A 17,956-nucleotide genomic window follows, 5' to 3' on the forward strand; every position below is an offset into this window, starting at 1 on the left:
TTAATTAGCTTTGTGTCATGGGAGTCATGATTTAACTTTGAGCTCTGCATGCTTCGGAGAACTTGCAAAACAGTGAAGAGCAACTGGTATTGCTCTAGCCTGGACAAGGACAAGCTTTTTCTGGGAAACCATTTCTTTGTAACCCAGGTACAGGTCTCCCATAAAAAGTTATTGTACTTGTCCCAGGAGATCTTTCCTGTGGCAAACTGAAAAATAGCTTTCTTCCAGGTGGTGGGGAGGCTGTGCGGTCCAGCCTATTTCACAATCAAGAACATTTTGTCTAATGATGAATATAAATTAGTTTCTTGACATTTTGTTGCCAATCCTTACCTGATCAGATTAAGTGCTAGGCAGGGTGGATATGCTCACTCCACAAAACAGAGTGAGGAATTTAATAGCCTGGGAAACTTCCAAATGGTGCCACTGCTTGCTCATGTTGACAGGAGTTGTTTGAGGTGGTTTGGCATCTTGTGAAGATGCTGTCTGTGCTCCTCCCATAGCTCCCTATTGAAATTCTGTGACTTGCAATACCAATTTCCAAAAATGCTAAAAAAGGACAAAAAAAACAGCAGAACAGAAAATATTTAACATTTCTTTTCTCCTTTAAAATGGCTGTTGAGAGGTGTCACTGCTTTGGGAATGATATGTATTTTCTGTACCAAATTACAATGATTTTACTGCTCTTGTTTCTAGCATGTACACTGCTACCATTGGGAGGGATCCTTGTCCTACCAGGCGGGTTCTTCTCTGTCTTGATGTGCTTGGCTCACTCTTGTAATGGATTGTTCTCTCATCCCTTGTAGAACTTGAAGGAGACATTGATTACTGTATTCCTGAAGAAAAGGTTGGTTCACATTTAATCAACTGCTTTGAACAGCTTTTATTCAATCTTTAACTTTCCATTTGTGAGGTACGGTCCACGAGAAGGTGAGTTATGCTCACCTGGTTGCTTATATAAGAAATAATTACATCAGTGATTCTATTTCAGTCCAATTTTTGAGCAAGACACAGCATGGAGAAAACCCTAACAGGGATTTTAAGGCTCTCATCATGGGAAGGAATCAACATCACTACTCATTTCTAGTCATACTCAGTCTCACCTCTGCTATTAATATAGTTGACAATGCCATCTTATCGGATAGCTTTGAAAAAGTCTCTGAATTGCATCTTCTTGAGTTAGCTCTTGATTAATAATAACAACTAAGATCATTCACTTGCTATTATTCCTATGTTGTTTATATGTTAGTCATATGTTATCATTTAGTTATTATTTAATGTGTTATATTTTCCTGCTTAAGTCTGCCTTTTCCATTTTCCATTATTTTTATTGTTGTACAATACTGATATAAGTGCTTAAATAAACTGAACTTGAACTTGAATTTGACATTACCTATTGTTTCCCCATCACCAAGGCAATAGTCCATCTTGGTGTAGCTGTCTTTCAGGCAGAAAAGACGGAGTTCAGCTGTTGGCTAATATGAGCACTCATAGAAAAGTGGCTGCTATGACTTCTGCTATAAGCAAATATGTTCCTGCACTCACTTTATGAAAGCTACCTGCCTGACATGACCTAGTAAGGCCAAATACATATCCCAGCACATATGTTGCATTCCAAACACCTCTCTCTCTATCTCTCTCTCTCTCTCTCTCTCTCTCTCTCTCATAGGTGCTGGCACTGCAACACATAGATCTGTCCCTACCAGAATGGGTGAGACTGCATTAGCCACTCACTCCCCTCAACTCTCCCCCTGTGCCTAAGTTGGAGTCCATTTGCTCACGAGTCACAGTCAAGGTTTTATGCCTCTGTGCAATGGAGCTGACAAGGTTCAGCAACATCTGCCTGGCTGTGAGAAAAGGATCTGTACATGCTTTTACACTACCAGATAGCCATATCTTACATTTCTGATTAAAATTACATGGGGACTGCATGTTTTTTATTGTTTTTTGTAAGCCATTCAGCTTACACAGTATCACATCACCCCTACTTTCAACAGAAAGTAACATTTGCCATGAAATTCAGCATTTAAAATTATTACTCTACAAATATGAAGTTAACTTACAATTAGCCTCACATTGAGTGTTTCTGAAACTTCAGAAATCACATTTATTTCTCCCACAGACTATTAACCAAAAAACAAATGCCCGTAACAACATTAGTTTAACTGCCTCTGTTCCCTTTATACATAACTTAGGCAGTTTAGATTGCTATCCTAGACTGGCATGGGCACCTGACCTGCTGTTGCTTCTTGCACATGCACATATTACTATAGTCTATGTTAGTCTGGGGGAACCATGTCAGACTTCTGCATGATTGCACATGCATGTGAAGCTCTAGCTTTGTATTGCCATCTGCATCTCAGTTACACCTTTGTATGATATGTAATTGTTTGCATATCCTAACCACTGTTCAGCACAGGCATAGCATGAAGTAAATTCTGACAGCTGCTACAGAAGATTGCACAGATTACAGACACAGATAGGTTAGTTGTAGCCTCTGCTGTCTCTTGGATTATATCTTCCATAACAGCTCTGGGTTCTCATTACTAATGTCATGTTTTCCATTTTATCTCAATTTTATAGGTCATCATGGTCCACCTGAGCTGTAGGCACATCAGCTGTAGCCTACTACTGCCACCCTGGCTGAAGTTGCAGCTGAACCTGGGGAGCAGGTTGGGAGTGCCTTGCCTGAGGAGTGTTCAGGCCCATCCCAGGCAGGTAGCTCACCACAATCACAGGCCCTGCCTCAGCCAGAGCTGGAACATTTAGTGGTGGCAGTAAATGACTGGGTCACGCACCAACCTTCCTGGAATGATCATCAGACGTGTCGATCAGTTGGCAGATGACATCAGACCATGAGGGATGGGTGTGGTCCATGCCATCAGCCACCCAGACCAAGAATCACCACCTACTGGGTCCCATAAAAGCCCATCTAGACCAGTCAGCAGCTGGCAGGCTACTAGTTCCCCATCCTGTCCTTTTTTGTCTATCATGGTGTCCCCTACCATTATGTATCCACATCTTATGCTGCTTGACTTTGATTGTTTGTGTGTGTGTATGTGTGTGTGTGTGTGTGTGTGTGTGTGTGTGTGTGTGTGTGTGTGTGTGTGTGTGTGTGTGTGTGTGTGTGTGTGTGTGTGTGTGTGCACCTGCTGGCTACATTCCTCCTCTATTCCTCCACTTTTGCTTCTTTTAACCTTCCTATCTTCCCTTCTATGTCTTTATGGGGGCCTTTCCTGACAGAAGAAATACATACCCTAGTTTCTCACCTTCTATGTTTCATAGTTTCATAGTTTCATAGTATAGTACTAGGCTATATGCCCTGGGGCATTTGTAAGCCTAGCCATAGTGATGTGGCTTTTGCCACCCCATGAAATGGTACAAAAATGTACAGAATAAATCTAGACTACTGTGCCTCTGTCTAGTAGTGACACAGTGAAGGTCCCCTTATATAATAGAATTAGTTTACTGTGCCCCTGTCTAGCAGTGACACAGATGTGACCTCTGGGGTAAACTTACGATCTCCCATCCACTCATCAAGATTTCTCTTGAAGAGAGTCAGTGAGGGGCTCTGCCTAATGCAAAATGGGATCCTGTTCCAAAGCATGGGAAGCCTCTGGGTTATGAATCTATCCCTCCAGCATGTCCTATTCATACTTGTGCCGAGGTTTAAGTCTTTAGCTCTCATGGTCCTGATGGATTTGGATTTTTTGAGGTGGAGCATGTCCATCAGATCCTGATTGGACATGGCCTTGTACGTCAGGCAGATATCACCTCTGAGCAGGCGGTATGCTACTGAATAGAGCTGAAGTTTCTTTAGTCTGGCAGAATAAGACATATGTTGGAGACCCTTGATCCTTTTGGTGAGGTACTTTTGTGGTCTCTCCAGCTGTTGCAAGTGCCCGGTGAGGTACATACCAAATGGGGCATTATACTCAATCATGGGTCTGATGAGGGAGGATTATAGGGGTACAATGACATCCTTGGATCTGGATGTGAAACCCTTCATGATGAGGTGTGCAAGGTAGAATGTTTTTCTAACCACTTTGGCAACGTGGGTGTCAAATGAGAGGTCGCTGTATACTTGGGTCCCTAGGTCTCTGATTACTTTTTCCGTACTCAGTGGGTTGCTGTCTATGTTATAATTTGTGGGTACTTTGTTTTTTCCAAAAGGGATGACTCTACATTTTGTGGCATTTAGTTTAAGGCCGTGACTACGGCACCAGTTGTCCATTTCAGTGAGGCCTTTTTGTAGGATGTGTGTATCTGCTGGTGTATCGACTATGGCGCCTAGTTTGCAGTCATCTACGCACTTTGTCAGCCACAGCCCTCCCATGTTTGCTTTAACATCTGAGAAATAAATGCCGAACAAGAGGGGTCCCAGGACAGATCCCTGTGGGACACCACTTGTGACTGGCTTTGAGTCTGACATTGCTCCAGCGATTTTAACTTTATGGGTTCTGTCCTTTAGCCAGTTTGCAACCCATCTAGTGACATAAGGGTTTACTTTTAAGCTGTTTAGCTTATCTATGATGCCTGAGTGGGGTATTGTGTCAAAGGCCTTAGCCAAGTCCGGGTATGCTGTATGGACTGCTTTGCCCTCATCAATGGCTCTAGTGACTGTTTCGAAAAAGTCAACCAGGTTTAAAAGGCAGGATCTGCCCTTTACAAAGCCGAATTGGGTGGGGTCAAGCGTCTGTAGGTCCCCTATGTCTCCGTTTATGAGTTCCATAATGATTCTTTCCATAGCTTTGCAGGCCAGGCTAGTCAAGCTTATGGGGCGGTAGTTTCCAGGGTCTGTAGAGGCACCCCTCTTGTGGAGTGGGACCACTGTTGCTGTACGCCAGTGTTCAGGTACATATCCCGAAGTAAGGCTAAGGTTAAATAGCATTTTTATGTGTGGGTTTAGCTCCTCTTGGAGTTCACATAACACGCACCCCGGGATACCATCAGGTCCCATTGATGCTGTGTTTTTTGCTTTGTTTAGGGCGGTTCTCACTTGGACATCTGAGATGACAGGAGATTACATTCAGCTGGGATAAGTATTTCTTCTTTTGGGGGTGAAGGAGGTGAGAAATTTGCACTGAACCTGTCAGCCAGAATGTTAGCAATATCTGTGGGTTCAGTGTATTTTTTGTTGTTGTGAATCAACTCTGAGCATATCTGAGGGTTTCCGCCCAGGTTTCTAACATAGCTGAAGAAGGCTTTGTGGTTATCTTTAGTGTCCTTAGCGATTTTTCTCTCAAAGTTTGCCTTGGATGTTTTTATGAGAGAACGTAGTTTTCTGCTAATGTTGATCAGAGATGTCTTTCCTTCATGGGATTTCGCTCTGACGTGCAGTAGCTTCCTTCTTTTGTTATACAATTTGTTTATGGCTGAGGTCCACCAGACAGGACGCTTACATTTGGTGGAGAGGGACTTGGATTTGTTTGGGATTGCATGATCCATGCATTCTTGGAGATGTCAATAGAAAGCATTTGTGAAGGATTCGGCATTGTGGGATGTGGTATCCACTGGCACAGTGGGCTTAAAGGATACCATCTCAATCTTAAGAAGAGTGAAGTCTGCATTTGAGAAGTTTTTCACTGTGGTCTTTTGTGCTGGGGGTGGAGGTGGGATATGTATATCCAGGGTGATTAGTTTGTGGTCAGATCTCACTAGTGAGGGGTATACTTCCGGTGTGGAGCATTTTGTCCACATGTTTGTGATGATTAGGTCTAGTATATTATCTCCCCTAGTGGGAGAGGTGACTAGTTGTTCCAGTGCATTTGAATTTATGAATTCCAGGAACCTTTGGGCTAGGGTATTAGGGCTAGAATAATGTACCCAATCTATGTTTAGGTAGTTGAAGTCTCCCAGTATGATGGTATTTTGTGATACATTCATATCCTCCAATGTCTTCAGGAAGGCTGAGTGGGGTTCTTGAGATTGGGAGGGTGGTCTGTAACATGCTACCAGTTGTATAGCAGTTTTGCCTATGGTTAGTTGCACCTGTATGGTCTCTGATGCTTCATGTGTTGCTACTAACCTGGAGGTGTGGGTGTCCTTTATGAATATGGACACTCCCCTTTGTGGTTCGGCCCGGGTTTTGGGGCCGAAAAGCATGATACGAGGTATAGTCTGGTAGCACTGGGGTGCTCTCAGGAGCCTTGAACCAGGTTTCAATTACTGCACAGAAGTCAATGTTCTCCATGCTGAGGAGTGCATCAAGTGCCTGCATCTTGAGATTTAGACTTCTGGCGTTGAGCAGTATTACCCTTAGTTTTTTTCCATTTTTGTTTTCTAAGGAGGTGGGTTTGTCTTTTGAGCCTTGCCTAAAAAAGGCACTATGGGGGTGGCAAGAGCCTTAGCCAATATCCGGAAGCCCAGTGGTGACAGGTGTAAGCCATCCCTTGCGAAGCAGCGTGGCTTGTCCAACATATCATCCCAGGCAGACAGACATTGGATCCCCTTAGAATGATACCAGTACTTGAGTCAATTGTTGAAGCTGATCATCTTGTCTTTGTATTGTGGTATCATTTTTAGTGAGGGCAAGATGCTGCTCATGGTCAGGGTCATACCAGCCTGGGCTACATAATCGGAGAGCTCTCTATGTCTCTTTTCATGTAGTCCAGGGAGGTACGTCTCAGGTCATTCACACCAGCATGGACAATGACGGAGTCATATTTGTACTTGCTTTGGTGTGACCTGAGTGCGTGTGTTATGTGGCGGATCCTAGCTCCCGATAGACAGCTCACAGTCACCTTCTCCTTGTTCAGCCTGGTCAGTGTGACATCAGTGTGTCTGACTATGGAGTCACCTATTACTAGTGTATCAGGCAAGGTGTTTGGCCTTAAGGGCTGCGATTGGTCGACACACTGATTTATTGAAGTATGTGTTGCATGTGTTTTGTTTTGAGGTGGTGGATTTTTGGATGTCTGCTTTGGGAGCCTCTGTTGTTTTGGTAAGTTTTTTATTAGAGCCTCTGAGTATGTCTTTGTGTTTTTATTTGTTTGGTTTGCAGTTGTGGTAGGTCTATGTGGGACTGGGATTTTTTTGTGTGTGGTTGCCATCTCCTCCTGTCTGGTCATGCCATCCCTGAGTTGAGAGAGTTCAGCCTCCAGTTTGGCTATATAGTTGCATGTGTTTGTTGGGAGGAGGAGAGGGTTGTCTGTGTACATGAGACAATTGTAGCATTGTCTCAAGATGCCCAGATTGACCAGCTGAACTGGAGACGACGCCAGTAATCTACCACTCGACATGCTAGAACAGTATAAGGGAGTGGTATACCTTTAAGGGAAGTGGGTATTCACAGGGGTGGTAAGTAGATGTAGTGCTTTACTTAGTACGAGAGTGCTTACTTAGTAGAGAAGTATTGAGAACAAGTGCTAGGCTTATAATACAGTGAGTAGTCTGGTTATACTAAGAGTAGAGCTTCCTTAAGGGAAAATTTGAAGAACAGACTTGGCGGAGCCAGAAAAAGTTTAACCTTGTTTAACCAGCACTGCGCTATGTGTATGACTGCGCAAAGCTGTGCAAACGCGGATTTTAAACAGTGAACTACAAAAGAGCTGGAAATGGTCCCAAACAACCAATTACTACAGCTTCTTGTGCTGAGGTCACTTCCCCCAAGGACAGGTAGGCTGCTCAAGGCTCCCCACTCCCACTGGTGAGCAAAGAAACTTCCTTCTATCCAAGTAAGGTAATGGACAACACAGGAACTACACCACAGCCCAGAATACAGCAATGCCTATAAACTGGTCTAAACTAGTCGAGGAAGGCGGGAAAACAAGGATTATTTTTGTTTTTTGGTAGAAACACACAGAAAATGCAGAAACAGTGATAAATTAGTTACACAGGCTAGCACACTTTAGTGGGCAGCCTCCACAGTTAAATTAAACAAACAAACAAGCAAACTTTCGATCAAATTCGACTAAAATGTAACTTTAAGTGCAGATTTTAAAATAATGCAGCAATCAGTTAAAAAACAGTTCAGGCTAGTTCAAGGTAGGCTACAGAAGCTATTTCAAGTGAAAAAAAAAGCAAAGATACTTAAATCCAGAAGGTAGTCACTTTTCTGAGTTCCCTGCTGCTAGGACCACTCTGTAAACCCACGTGGAGCTTGTCTGAGCAATATAGCCAGAAAAACTTGGTGTTCCTATGCTTGCTATACCCCTCTTCTTGGATTGCTGTACTCATATTTCTGTCTCTTTTAATGAGCAAATAAGTTATCTAGCTTGCTGGGCACATGCTTACAGATCCTTCACAACTCCTGTAGGTTTTTCCTCAGAAGCACACAGCGGAAGCCTACCACCACATGCAACAACTAGTACCGCCTACTGTGTGTTTCATTTATGTTCTCATGAGTTTTAAGAAATATAGTGTAAGAACACTACATTACCACCTTTGTAGGCTCTCAGTTACATGACTTGTTTTATTTACAGAATTTCCCCCTCTGCACCAATCATAGGATCATAGGTATTTGCTATGCTATTGATCTGTGAGGATCTTAAGAAGCCTATCCTTGCATTCCTGTGATCATTTTTAGCCCTTATATTTTGCAATATAAATATCCAAAGACAGGCAGAAACAGTGTATGTTGAGGCAATTACATGTTTCCATTATCCACGAGAGCCATTGATGACAGGCAATGAATTTATGATTACACATCCATTTATCCACATTATGTTTGAATAGAGTAAGGGAAGCACTCTGCTGTATATGGAATCTAGCTCCCTGATGTGCGGTTTTCCACTTTATCATGTTATTGATCTGTACTTAGTTATTCATGTATATTTAGTAGTGGTGTGTAGTCTGTCTGTGTGGGGTTAGCTGTGTGCCACGTGAAGTGTTTTAGGAATTTTGGCAGTTAATTTCACATACCTTGATTTAGACACTAAAACGATCTCATGTCAGGTTACTGATGTGTATTACGTTAGCCTGACAGAGTCTGGGTTCTGTAACAAAACAACCAAGTTTGGATTAAAAGCATGTTAAGGTCTTCCATTTCAGAATGTTTACAATCCAATTTAAAGCAGATTCCTCTAACTGTGAAAGACTGGGCTTTTCAAAGGCACTCTGTTCTAGGCTAGAGACAGCCCATAAATGCACACTTCTACATTCACAGTGACTTACTATCATCAAAACTGACATGTAGGTTACCTAAATGAATACTCCTTCACTATAATAAGGGTCTATATTTAACCCCTGCCTCCTAAAACATAGCTTGGCCTGAGAATGGTAATTTCTTTACACTCGCAAAGACCAGGTTCTAATAAAGGTTTAAGCTTGTGAACTCATGAATGCAGGCTTCCTGTAACCATTCCTCTTGTCTCTGTCTCTGTCTCTGTCTGTCTGTCTCTCTCTCTCTCTCTCTCTCTCTCTCACACTTTTTGAGTGACAATGCCAGAGAATGACTATCTGTTTTTTGAGGTATTTCAAAAAGTTTTCCTACCCATCCAGAACTAATCTCTACACGGAATTACTGTCTGGAATATTAAAACACACATCCATTCATACATGCATACACACACACACATGTACACACATATGCACACATATATAAATATAGATATATTTTTTCTTTATATGAACATATGTACAAGTACATATCTACACAAGGCTACAGATCAGGCAGTGTTGTCAAAACCATGTTTCAGCTCCTCCTGCTACCCCTGTACCAAATTGCACTACCTGCATGTTTTATGCAGCTGCTGAAATAAAAGTCTATGGAGCAGCAGTGCTACTCTCCTCCCTCTACATAGACACAAACGTACACACACATACACACACACAAAATTCACATGTGCAAAGGAACAAAAATACTGAACAAGACTGTTAAGAAAATTTCTGTTAAAATTCATATTTATGGCAATCAATATTGCACTCTGTGATCCACAAAATTCAAACAAAATCATCACAGGATAATGACATTTAGCAGTTTTTAAGACTGCAAACTAATTTTGTCATCTGTTCTGCTTTATTTTGTTACTTCACTAAGTTATCAAACTACAAAATATAGCTCTAAAATTAACAAACGTTTCATTCAGGTATTAAAATAGCTTATTTTTCTTCAACATTGCAGTCAGTTTATCCATAAAACGCTTGACATATATAAACTGTGTATATATATATATATAGAGAGAGAGAGAGAGAGAGAGAGAGAAAGAGAGAGAGAGGAGAATAGATAACAGGTTTTTTATATCTATGTCTAAAGAAACAAAACCATACTAATATATATATATATATATATATATATATATATATATATATATATATAAATACATATTTATATATATATATATATATATATATATATATATGTGTGTGTGTGTGTGTGTGTGTGTGTGTGTATGTATATATAAATATATAGATAAAAAAACGATATATCTATATTCATGTGTGTCTATACAATACATAACCTATAATATATCACCCCCCCTCCCCCATGAATCCCAAAATGTGGATCAAAAACCGAAACAGGAGAACAAAATAAAAAAATAAATAAAAAGACTTCTTTTATACCCCTGCACTCAACTCCCCTACACACCAACTCTGAGACTGGGGAATGGGTAAACTCCCACTCTCTGCTGTACCACGATATTGCACAAACAGCTATTGCCATTTTTTTAAACTTCTGAAACTTTATGCTGGTAGCGCACACACACTTCAACATTCTGAGTTTTTGATCAACTGTAGGGGAGAAATATATATATATATATATATATATATATATATATATATATATATATATATAGATAGATAGATAGATAGATATAGATATAGATATACATCCTAGCACACACATAAATGCTTAGTTATATGATCGATTTTTATTTCTTTTTTGCTTTTTATGACATCAGTGTCTCTATGTCCACTCTGTTTGCAATGAAGCTGAATGTTATTGCCATCACTGACCTACAACATGGGAGTGAGACATAGCAGTCGTTATCATCTTGACAACCAAACTAGGACTCCTTTTTTTTGTCTCAGGAGTGTATAGCTAGAACAGTGTGCATGCTAGTGCTTGTGTGACATCCCACTCAAGAAGGAATTTTGCAAAATGTGTGTGTGTGTGTCTGTGTGAGTCAGAAAAACAGAGTGTATCTGAATATTTTTTGTGTGTGTATTCATCCTGACATCCTGAGCTGGGCTGGTTCCTTTAAGTTAGTTCGTCTGCCTTGTGCACACTGAATATTGGCTAAGCTCCACCTCTCATGTGACCCTGAACTGAATTATGCAGCTTTCCTTTGAATAAAGACTACATTGCCCACAGTGCAATGCAGAGCAGTTTCTCTTCACTTTGATTACAAAGCCATGATCAGACTAAACTGCTTCATGGGTAACCTTTGATACTGAGTGAAAAGACTTTGCACATATGACAGCTGTATATTCTTTGACAGCACTTTTGTTCAGAAAACATGCAGTTCCTGTGACATCAGCTATCCGAACAATGGCAGTGAGGCTTAGACTCCTGCCTGCTGCAAAGTGCTTATTTGATCATCCAGTGCAAATAAAAATAGAGGGGCTTCCTCCTAACCAGGAGGTTACTCTGAAGGCATCGCTGGCAGATGAAACTGGAGAACTTTTCTATTCCTTAGCTCATTACAAAGCAGAACAGAATGGGGAGCTGGATTTGTCCCAAAGTCCATCCTTAGGTGGCAGCTTTTCTGGAGTGGAACCTATGGGGCTTTTCTGGTCACTAGCTCCAAAAACTCCTTTCAAAAGATTGATGAAGAAAAATGTTGAACAGCCTTTCTGCATTGATATTGAGGTATATAAGGGACTTTCTGATGTGTCTGATCAACTGCTGGCAAAATGCACTAATGAGAGATGGTTTATGAAAAAAGGAGTAACACGAATACCTGTTAGAGAAGGAAGGATCAGGGCAACTCTCTTCTTGCCCCCAGGTATGCCATATTTTTCACCATTGAAAAACAAACAAAGTCCGTGGTAATCTCCAGAAGAATTTATGCCTTAGCGCTTTCGTTGAAAATAATCCAACTTCTTCCGACTGTTTTATATTTTTCACCATCCACAATAACATTACATTTTGTTGTGTAAAACACTATTTTTCTGCAGTGTGACAGTTTTACAAGTCGTTTGGAAGCTTAAAATAGCAGAAACATCAGTGCAAAGATACATTTTATCTTTTAACGTTGTGTTATTTTTCTTTCGGCTTTTCCCGGTTGGGGTCGCCACAGCGGAACTCCGGTCCGCTAATGATTGGCAGTCGATTTTTATGGTGCCGAGGTGCCAGCCCGACGCCCAACCTTCAACGAAGGTACGCCCATTCACGCATGTCTTAAGAACGCCACTCGACCGCGGGAAGGACGTGCCGATAGGGTTACCACCTGTCCCTCTTTGGGCAGTTGTGTCCTGCAAAAAAAAACTAAAAAATGGCAAATGTCCTGAGATTTTAAGACAAAATATATTGCTTCAGTTTTCTTTAATAGTTGCACAAAACAGTTATTTTATATCGGTAACACATACATATTATATGAAAAAGCACAAGCAATGCAAATGCTACAAAAATAAGCTTTTCTTTTGGCAAAAAAAGTGAAGCTCTGTCCCTTGCACTAGCCGTGGGTATGTTTTGTCCTGCAAAATCTCACATTTCTACAAAAAATGCCCCACTTTGGGCATTTGAAAAGGTGGCAACCCTACGTGCAGACGCCGCACACAAGGCGCTCCAGCCGAGAATCGAACGGGCGACCCTCTTGCTGTGAGGCGACACTATTAAATTATTTATATGTCGTACAGCTCCCTAAATAACACAGTGTAAATATCAATATTGTTATATATATAATTCTGTTACATCTTAGTTTTTTTTTAGATGCTCTTCCCACCTCTCCTTTATTATAGCTTACCTGATAACACATAGGAAACCTTATGATAAAATCGCATTGATACGGAATTTTTTAAATGTCTCAAGGGCAATATTTTTGAGAATCAGAAGACCCCACTTGAAAAAAAGACTTTTTATTTTATGAGAATACACAATTATTAAACTGAATGCTGGAATGATAATTCTAGTTTGCCTTACACAGGCTGGGCGGTAATTACTACGTCCATTCGTGGTGGCCTTACAAAAAAATAGTGATGGAAGACAGTAAACAGCAATAGAATAGCTATGGTACAGGCATGTTACCATGTTGTTGGGGGGAGGGGCTATGAGAAGGCTGGAGTTGAAGAAAAATGATTCTTGAGACAGAAAAGACTATGATGGACAGCTGGAAGGACAATAATTCAAGACAGGCATAAGGAAATGTTATTTCATGGAGGGAGTTGTGGGGACCTAGAACACTTTGACTAAGACAATGTCAGAGTGTTTAGTTCAGGATAATAGGGGGTAAAGAATATCTGAAACGGGTGAAAGATATAAAGAGGTAAAAAATAAAGGAGAGATAGCTGTATTGAGGCTAGACGAGCCCCTTAAGTGAATATATGATGTAGTACTTCTGTATTTTTATATGCTTACAGGTCCAGATTCCTTTCTTTTTCCCAAGTATCCATAATGAAAATGGAACTAGGTAATTATTACTACTGCAAAACAAAATCCTGGGTTTGTCTGGAAGTCTTGTTTAAGTTTTACCTCATACTTGAGAATGTCCTGGTCTTATCATACGTGAGCACAGCTGTAAAAGTGCAAAATATTTGTAATATAAAATTACTATAAAATTAAATGGTCTCCATAGTATGTAAAAGAAGTTCCACAGTGGTTGCTGGTTGATTACACTTCTTGGCTAGCATTGCACTCATAGTTTGCCTCAGTTTTCATGACTTTTGATTATCTGTGCTGAGTTATGGATGTAGGAGAATTACTTCTCTATATAGAGTTAGGATACACTGTACTGACTGTTATGATTTTTTTCTGCATTTAATAAGTCACAAGATCCTGAAAGTCAGCATGATCATTCATAATGCAAGTGAATTGTTTATTTAGTTATTTATTAATGTACTTATTTATTAAACTTTGCTAACCATGTAGGAGGTTTGTACCAGGGACCTTTTTCACCTCCTACATTTGGCAAAAAAAACAATAGCACATATTACTGACACTTGTAAAACAGTAATAACTGATAACGTATATCTGATCGAGGCTTGAGTGGATATGGTAACACAAACATTTGTACATCTCAAAGCTGTAAAGTGCATAAATTCAGTCAGAATGCACACCATGTACTTCCTAAAAATTGTAGAAGAATAGAAGCATAGTGTATATGTCAGCTCTTAGTCTAATGACACTGTCAGTGCAGTGTACAAGGTAAGAAAATATACAGAGGAAAATGAGGACTGAGCTGTCACTTTAGAAAAGTTATATAAGTTTAGGTTCGTAGGTAAATACTAAACTAGCTGCCCTTGCAGGCCATTGTAAGCCTAGCCAGTTTCCCTTTTTGTGCTTGAAATAACCTATCCCATTTGGTTGTAGACTGGCCTTACTGATCCCATGCTCGATAATTATTTATTACCCCTAATGAGAATAAATGGGATCATACCATAGATAATTTCAGGAGACCAATACATAGGATAAAGCGTCTAGGAGATGCCTCTCTCATTTTAGTAGTATGGGGGGGGGGGGCAGTCTTGGGAACAATTTTCTGTTTCCCATAGATCTAAGTTGCACTTGAATATGGACAGGGATAAACTGTTTTATGTGGATGAGCAGTCTGCGAGATGTACCTGTCCCACCAAACCATTCTGTTGATGATGCACAAGACGTTTAGATCACTAGAATAAGTATTTCTGCCATTTGACTTGCTAGTGTGCAGTAAGTCCATCAATAATGGGTCAGGGGATGCCTTGTATGCCAGACACAGGTCACTTTTTAGCAGTCTGTTGGATACTGAGTATTGTGACAGGACTTTAAGTTGGTCCGTGTAGAACATGTTGTTTAGCCACTGTATCCTTTTAGTTAGGTATCTCTATGGGCATTCCAGTTGTTGCATGTGTCTGGACAGATACATGCCAAAGGGGGCATTATATTCAATTAATGGCTTAATGAGGGATGAGTAAAGGGGAACAATGATATTCTTAGATCTAGACCCAATCCTTTTGTTTAAAAACTGTTGTTTAAAAGTTGTGCAATATAGAAGGACTTTCTTGCAACAAAAGACGCATGTTGGTCAACTCTTGGGGCTTATTGTCAATGGGGTAGTTCCTAGGGGTAGATGACTTCCCAAAGAATTCAATAGTATAAATATTATTATTATAATACAAATTTATATATATATATATATATATGTTAGTATTTATTTCTGTGATGAAGGTGAACAAGAAAGGTGCAGGGAGAATATAAAATGTGAATGAAAGAAATGAAGGAAGGGAGGTAGGTAGGTGGGTAGGTAGGTAGGTAATATTTTATTGTGGAGCACTGTAAAAAAACAAGACTGTGAGCTGTTATAAATAAAAAGAGTATTAATAAAGAGGAACAGAAATGAGTACATGAAGTAAGAAGGGGTGTGGTGCAGTTGTAGCAATTATATGAGTAAGAACATAACCAGGAATCACACTTCACTGGTAGCATAAATATTTAGTTAGTTTTGTTTAGAGTAGAACCGTTAAAGTTGAAAATACTTGCAGTTATGACAAATGCTGGAAATATTAAACATGAAACTTGTTCATTTCTGCTAACCTTTCCTGAAGGTAAACTATTAGCGGTCTTACATTACTGGGGGCTAAACTCCATGCCACTGGACATATCTTTGAAAAGGACTTTTCACCTAGGATTTTCTTGAAGGGAGGCTAAGCCAATAATAAGGTGCTGTAAGGAGTGGGTCTGAGGGATTATGCAGTGTTCCTGGTAATAGTTTAGAGGCAAAGGTGGGTAAGTATCTGCTAAAGAGAAGTTTTAATGTTAGTAAGCTGAGCCGGAGTATTGTCCTGACTGTGATAAGTAAAAGTAAGACGGTGGTGTTCCCTTGAGTGAAAAAGAGTTATAAAGTGACATATCTTGATAATGGCAATTTGTAGGGTGTAGTTACTATGGAGGTGCTGGGTGTGGTTACAAGTAGCAGTACATAAGTAGAATGGGGTGGAAAGGGTGGCTGCCCTAGGTACAAGCTGTTAAGGGGACTTGATTAGCAGTGCCAAGCAATTGATGATCAGATACGGATGCAGTACTTGGATTTTGCTTCTTTTTTTTCATATATTTGGTGTGTCACTGAACAGATAGATGTCATATTACTTTAACAAGATCTGAAGCCACATTTTTTTATCAAGGAGATATTTGATTCCTAGTAGAACAGTATTATTTAAGATAAATTATTGGGCAGAAATTTGGGATTCAGTGATGTCGCAGTTTGCTGAACGTGGAAGTTAAGTCACACAAAGGTGAGACTGTCAAATTGTGTTCATAATGAACACTGACAGGCAGTGGGTGCATCTGTGAGAGGTTTTAGGTGATTTAACAAACCCTTCCATTAGTCAAACACAATTAAAAAAAAAACAGAGACTGAGACTATGATGACAGGCAAGGCTTCTTGTTTACCTAGCTGGTTCAGACCAAAAAGGAATCTGTCTGCCTACAGTAAGCTTTGTCAAACTTCCATTCTGTCATCTGTCTACATTAATAAGTCTTCAGAAGTATACCCTGCATTATTTTCAGTGTTGTACTGTGGATGGTGCCATTCTTTCTACATCCTTGCAGAATCACATCTTCAGAACTACAGACATTACTCTTCTCTGAATCCTTATCAGCAGGATAACATTTACTTGTGGTAATAGAATATCCCTCTGCATTCTGCTCCCTAACCCACCTGTTATCTAACATTGCTTTTATACTTATAATGCAATCTGACATGACCTGCCTATCTCTTATTTTGTAATGCTTCTTCGGTCCTAAATGCATATATTACACCTGAATGTTTTAATTACTGTTCATGATACCTGAGATGAAGTATGTTTGACTGCCGTTCTACCAACCTTTCAAATCTTTTCTCATTGTTTCTACTTTGCCTGGTAAACCACCTTTTCCCTTCCATTTTGCACCTTCTTGAGTGACATACACTTTTAATGCAGGGGTCTTAGTAGTGTGATTTACAATAACCTTAAAAGAAACTGTTATAGTACTCCACAGATAACTAACCTTTCCACAAAGTACAGCGCATGTATATTATGGTTATAATATGTGATAAATTAGAATGGCTGAAATATTGACACAAAGACATGATGCTTGCTGGCAGGTTCATCTGCATGCATTTCTGACTGTGCCTCTGATAAAGACCCAAACTGTCCAACTGTCATTCCTAGTAAATATTTTAACCTGAGTACCAGTTTTTAAATATTTACTCTACATTCTTGTTAAGATAAAATTTCCACTGACTATTGAAGGTAAATTACACTGTACCCTATTTTTAAGATAAACTTCCCGTTGACCTTGGGAGTTAACTTCTAAGTCCATTCTGTAATAGATGTGTACTCAGCACTTAACTGTACTTTGTGTGAGTATTATAACATGTATACATTTTAGTGCTTTACTACAAACACTACTTTTTACTACTTTGTTTTAGTATGTAAGAAAGTGTTCATTGTTCACTATTTTTCAACTTTTCATTCGGTGTTTCACATTTAAAGCCAAAGCAATATTAACACAATATTAAGCAGCATTTTTTATCAAAACACGCTTTAATAATGTTGTTCCTTACAGCTGTCTGAGTGTCCTGCTTTTTGTTTTTTGATAATCTACTATATTCTGAATGTCTGCAAGAGACCATGGTCTATACTTATGCTGCATATGTACTTGGGAACATAGCAGAAATACTTCCTTCAGTCAGGGTGTCCTAGATTCTGCTCTGCTTTTGGAAATGCTTTTATTAGATACCTTTCCTGATATGTTTCTAGACACTTCTTGATAACCCCTCTTGCTTGGATACTTCTGGAATACAGTACATGTACTTGTCACAGTCTGTTTGGGACACATTTATTTTTAACATAGCTGTCCAGTTTCTTTTTAGCAATTTTATTTCTTCATTATGAATAA

At 39.8% G+C, this 17,956-nt stretch overlaps 1 protein-coding gene across 1 annotated transcript in view; it reads left to right on the forward strand.

The window, feature by feature from the left end:
- Positions 1–11,261: 11,261 nt before the first annotated feature.
- LOC122804253 (acyl-coenzyme A thioesterase 1-like) overlaps positions 11,262–17,956 on the forward strand; it is an 83,173-nt gene continuing 76,478 nt past the window's right edge. The window contains exon 1 of the mRNA XM_044074013.1: positions 11,262–11,885. Within this exon, the coding sequence (XP_043929948.1) occupies positions 11,354–11,885 (532 nt within the window). The 5' untranslated portion in view covers positions 11,262–11,353. The remainder of the gene's footprint in view (positions 11,886–17,956) is intronic.

Source organism: Protopterus annectens, chromosome 6.part0 (assembly GCF_019279795.1).
Source record: "Protopterus annectens isolate FY-2018-M chromosome 6.part0, PAN1.0, whole genome shotgun sequence".
Lineage (NCBI taxonomy): Eukaryota > Metazoa > Chordata > Ceratodontiformes > Protopteridae > Protopterus > Protopterus annectens.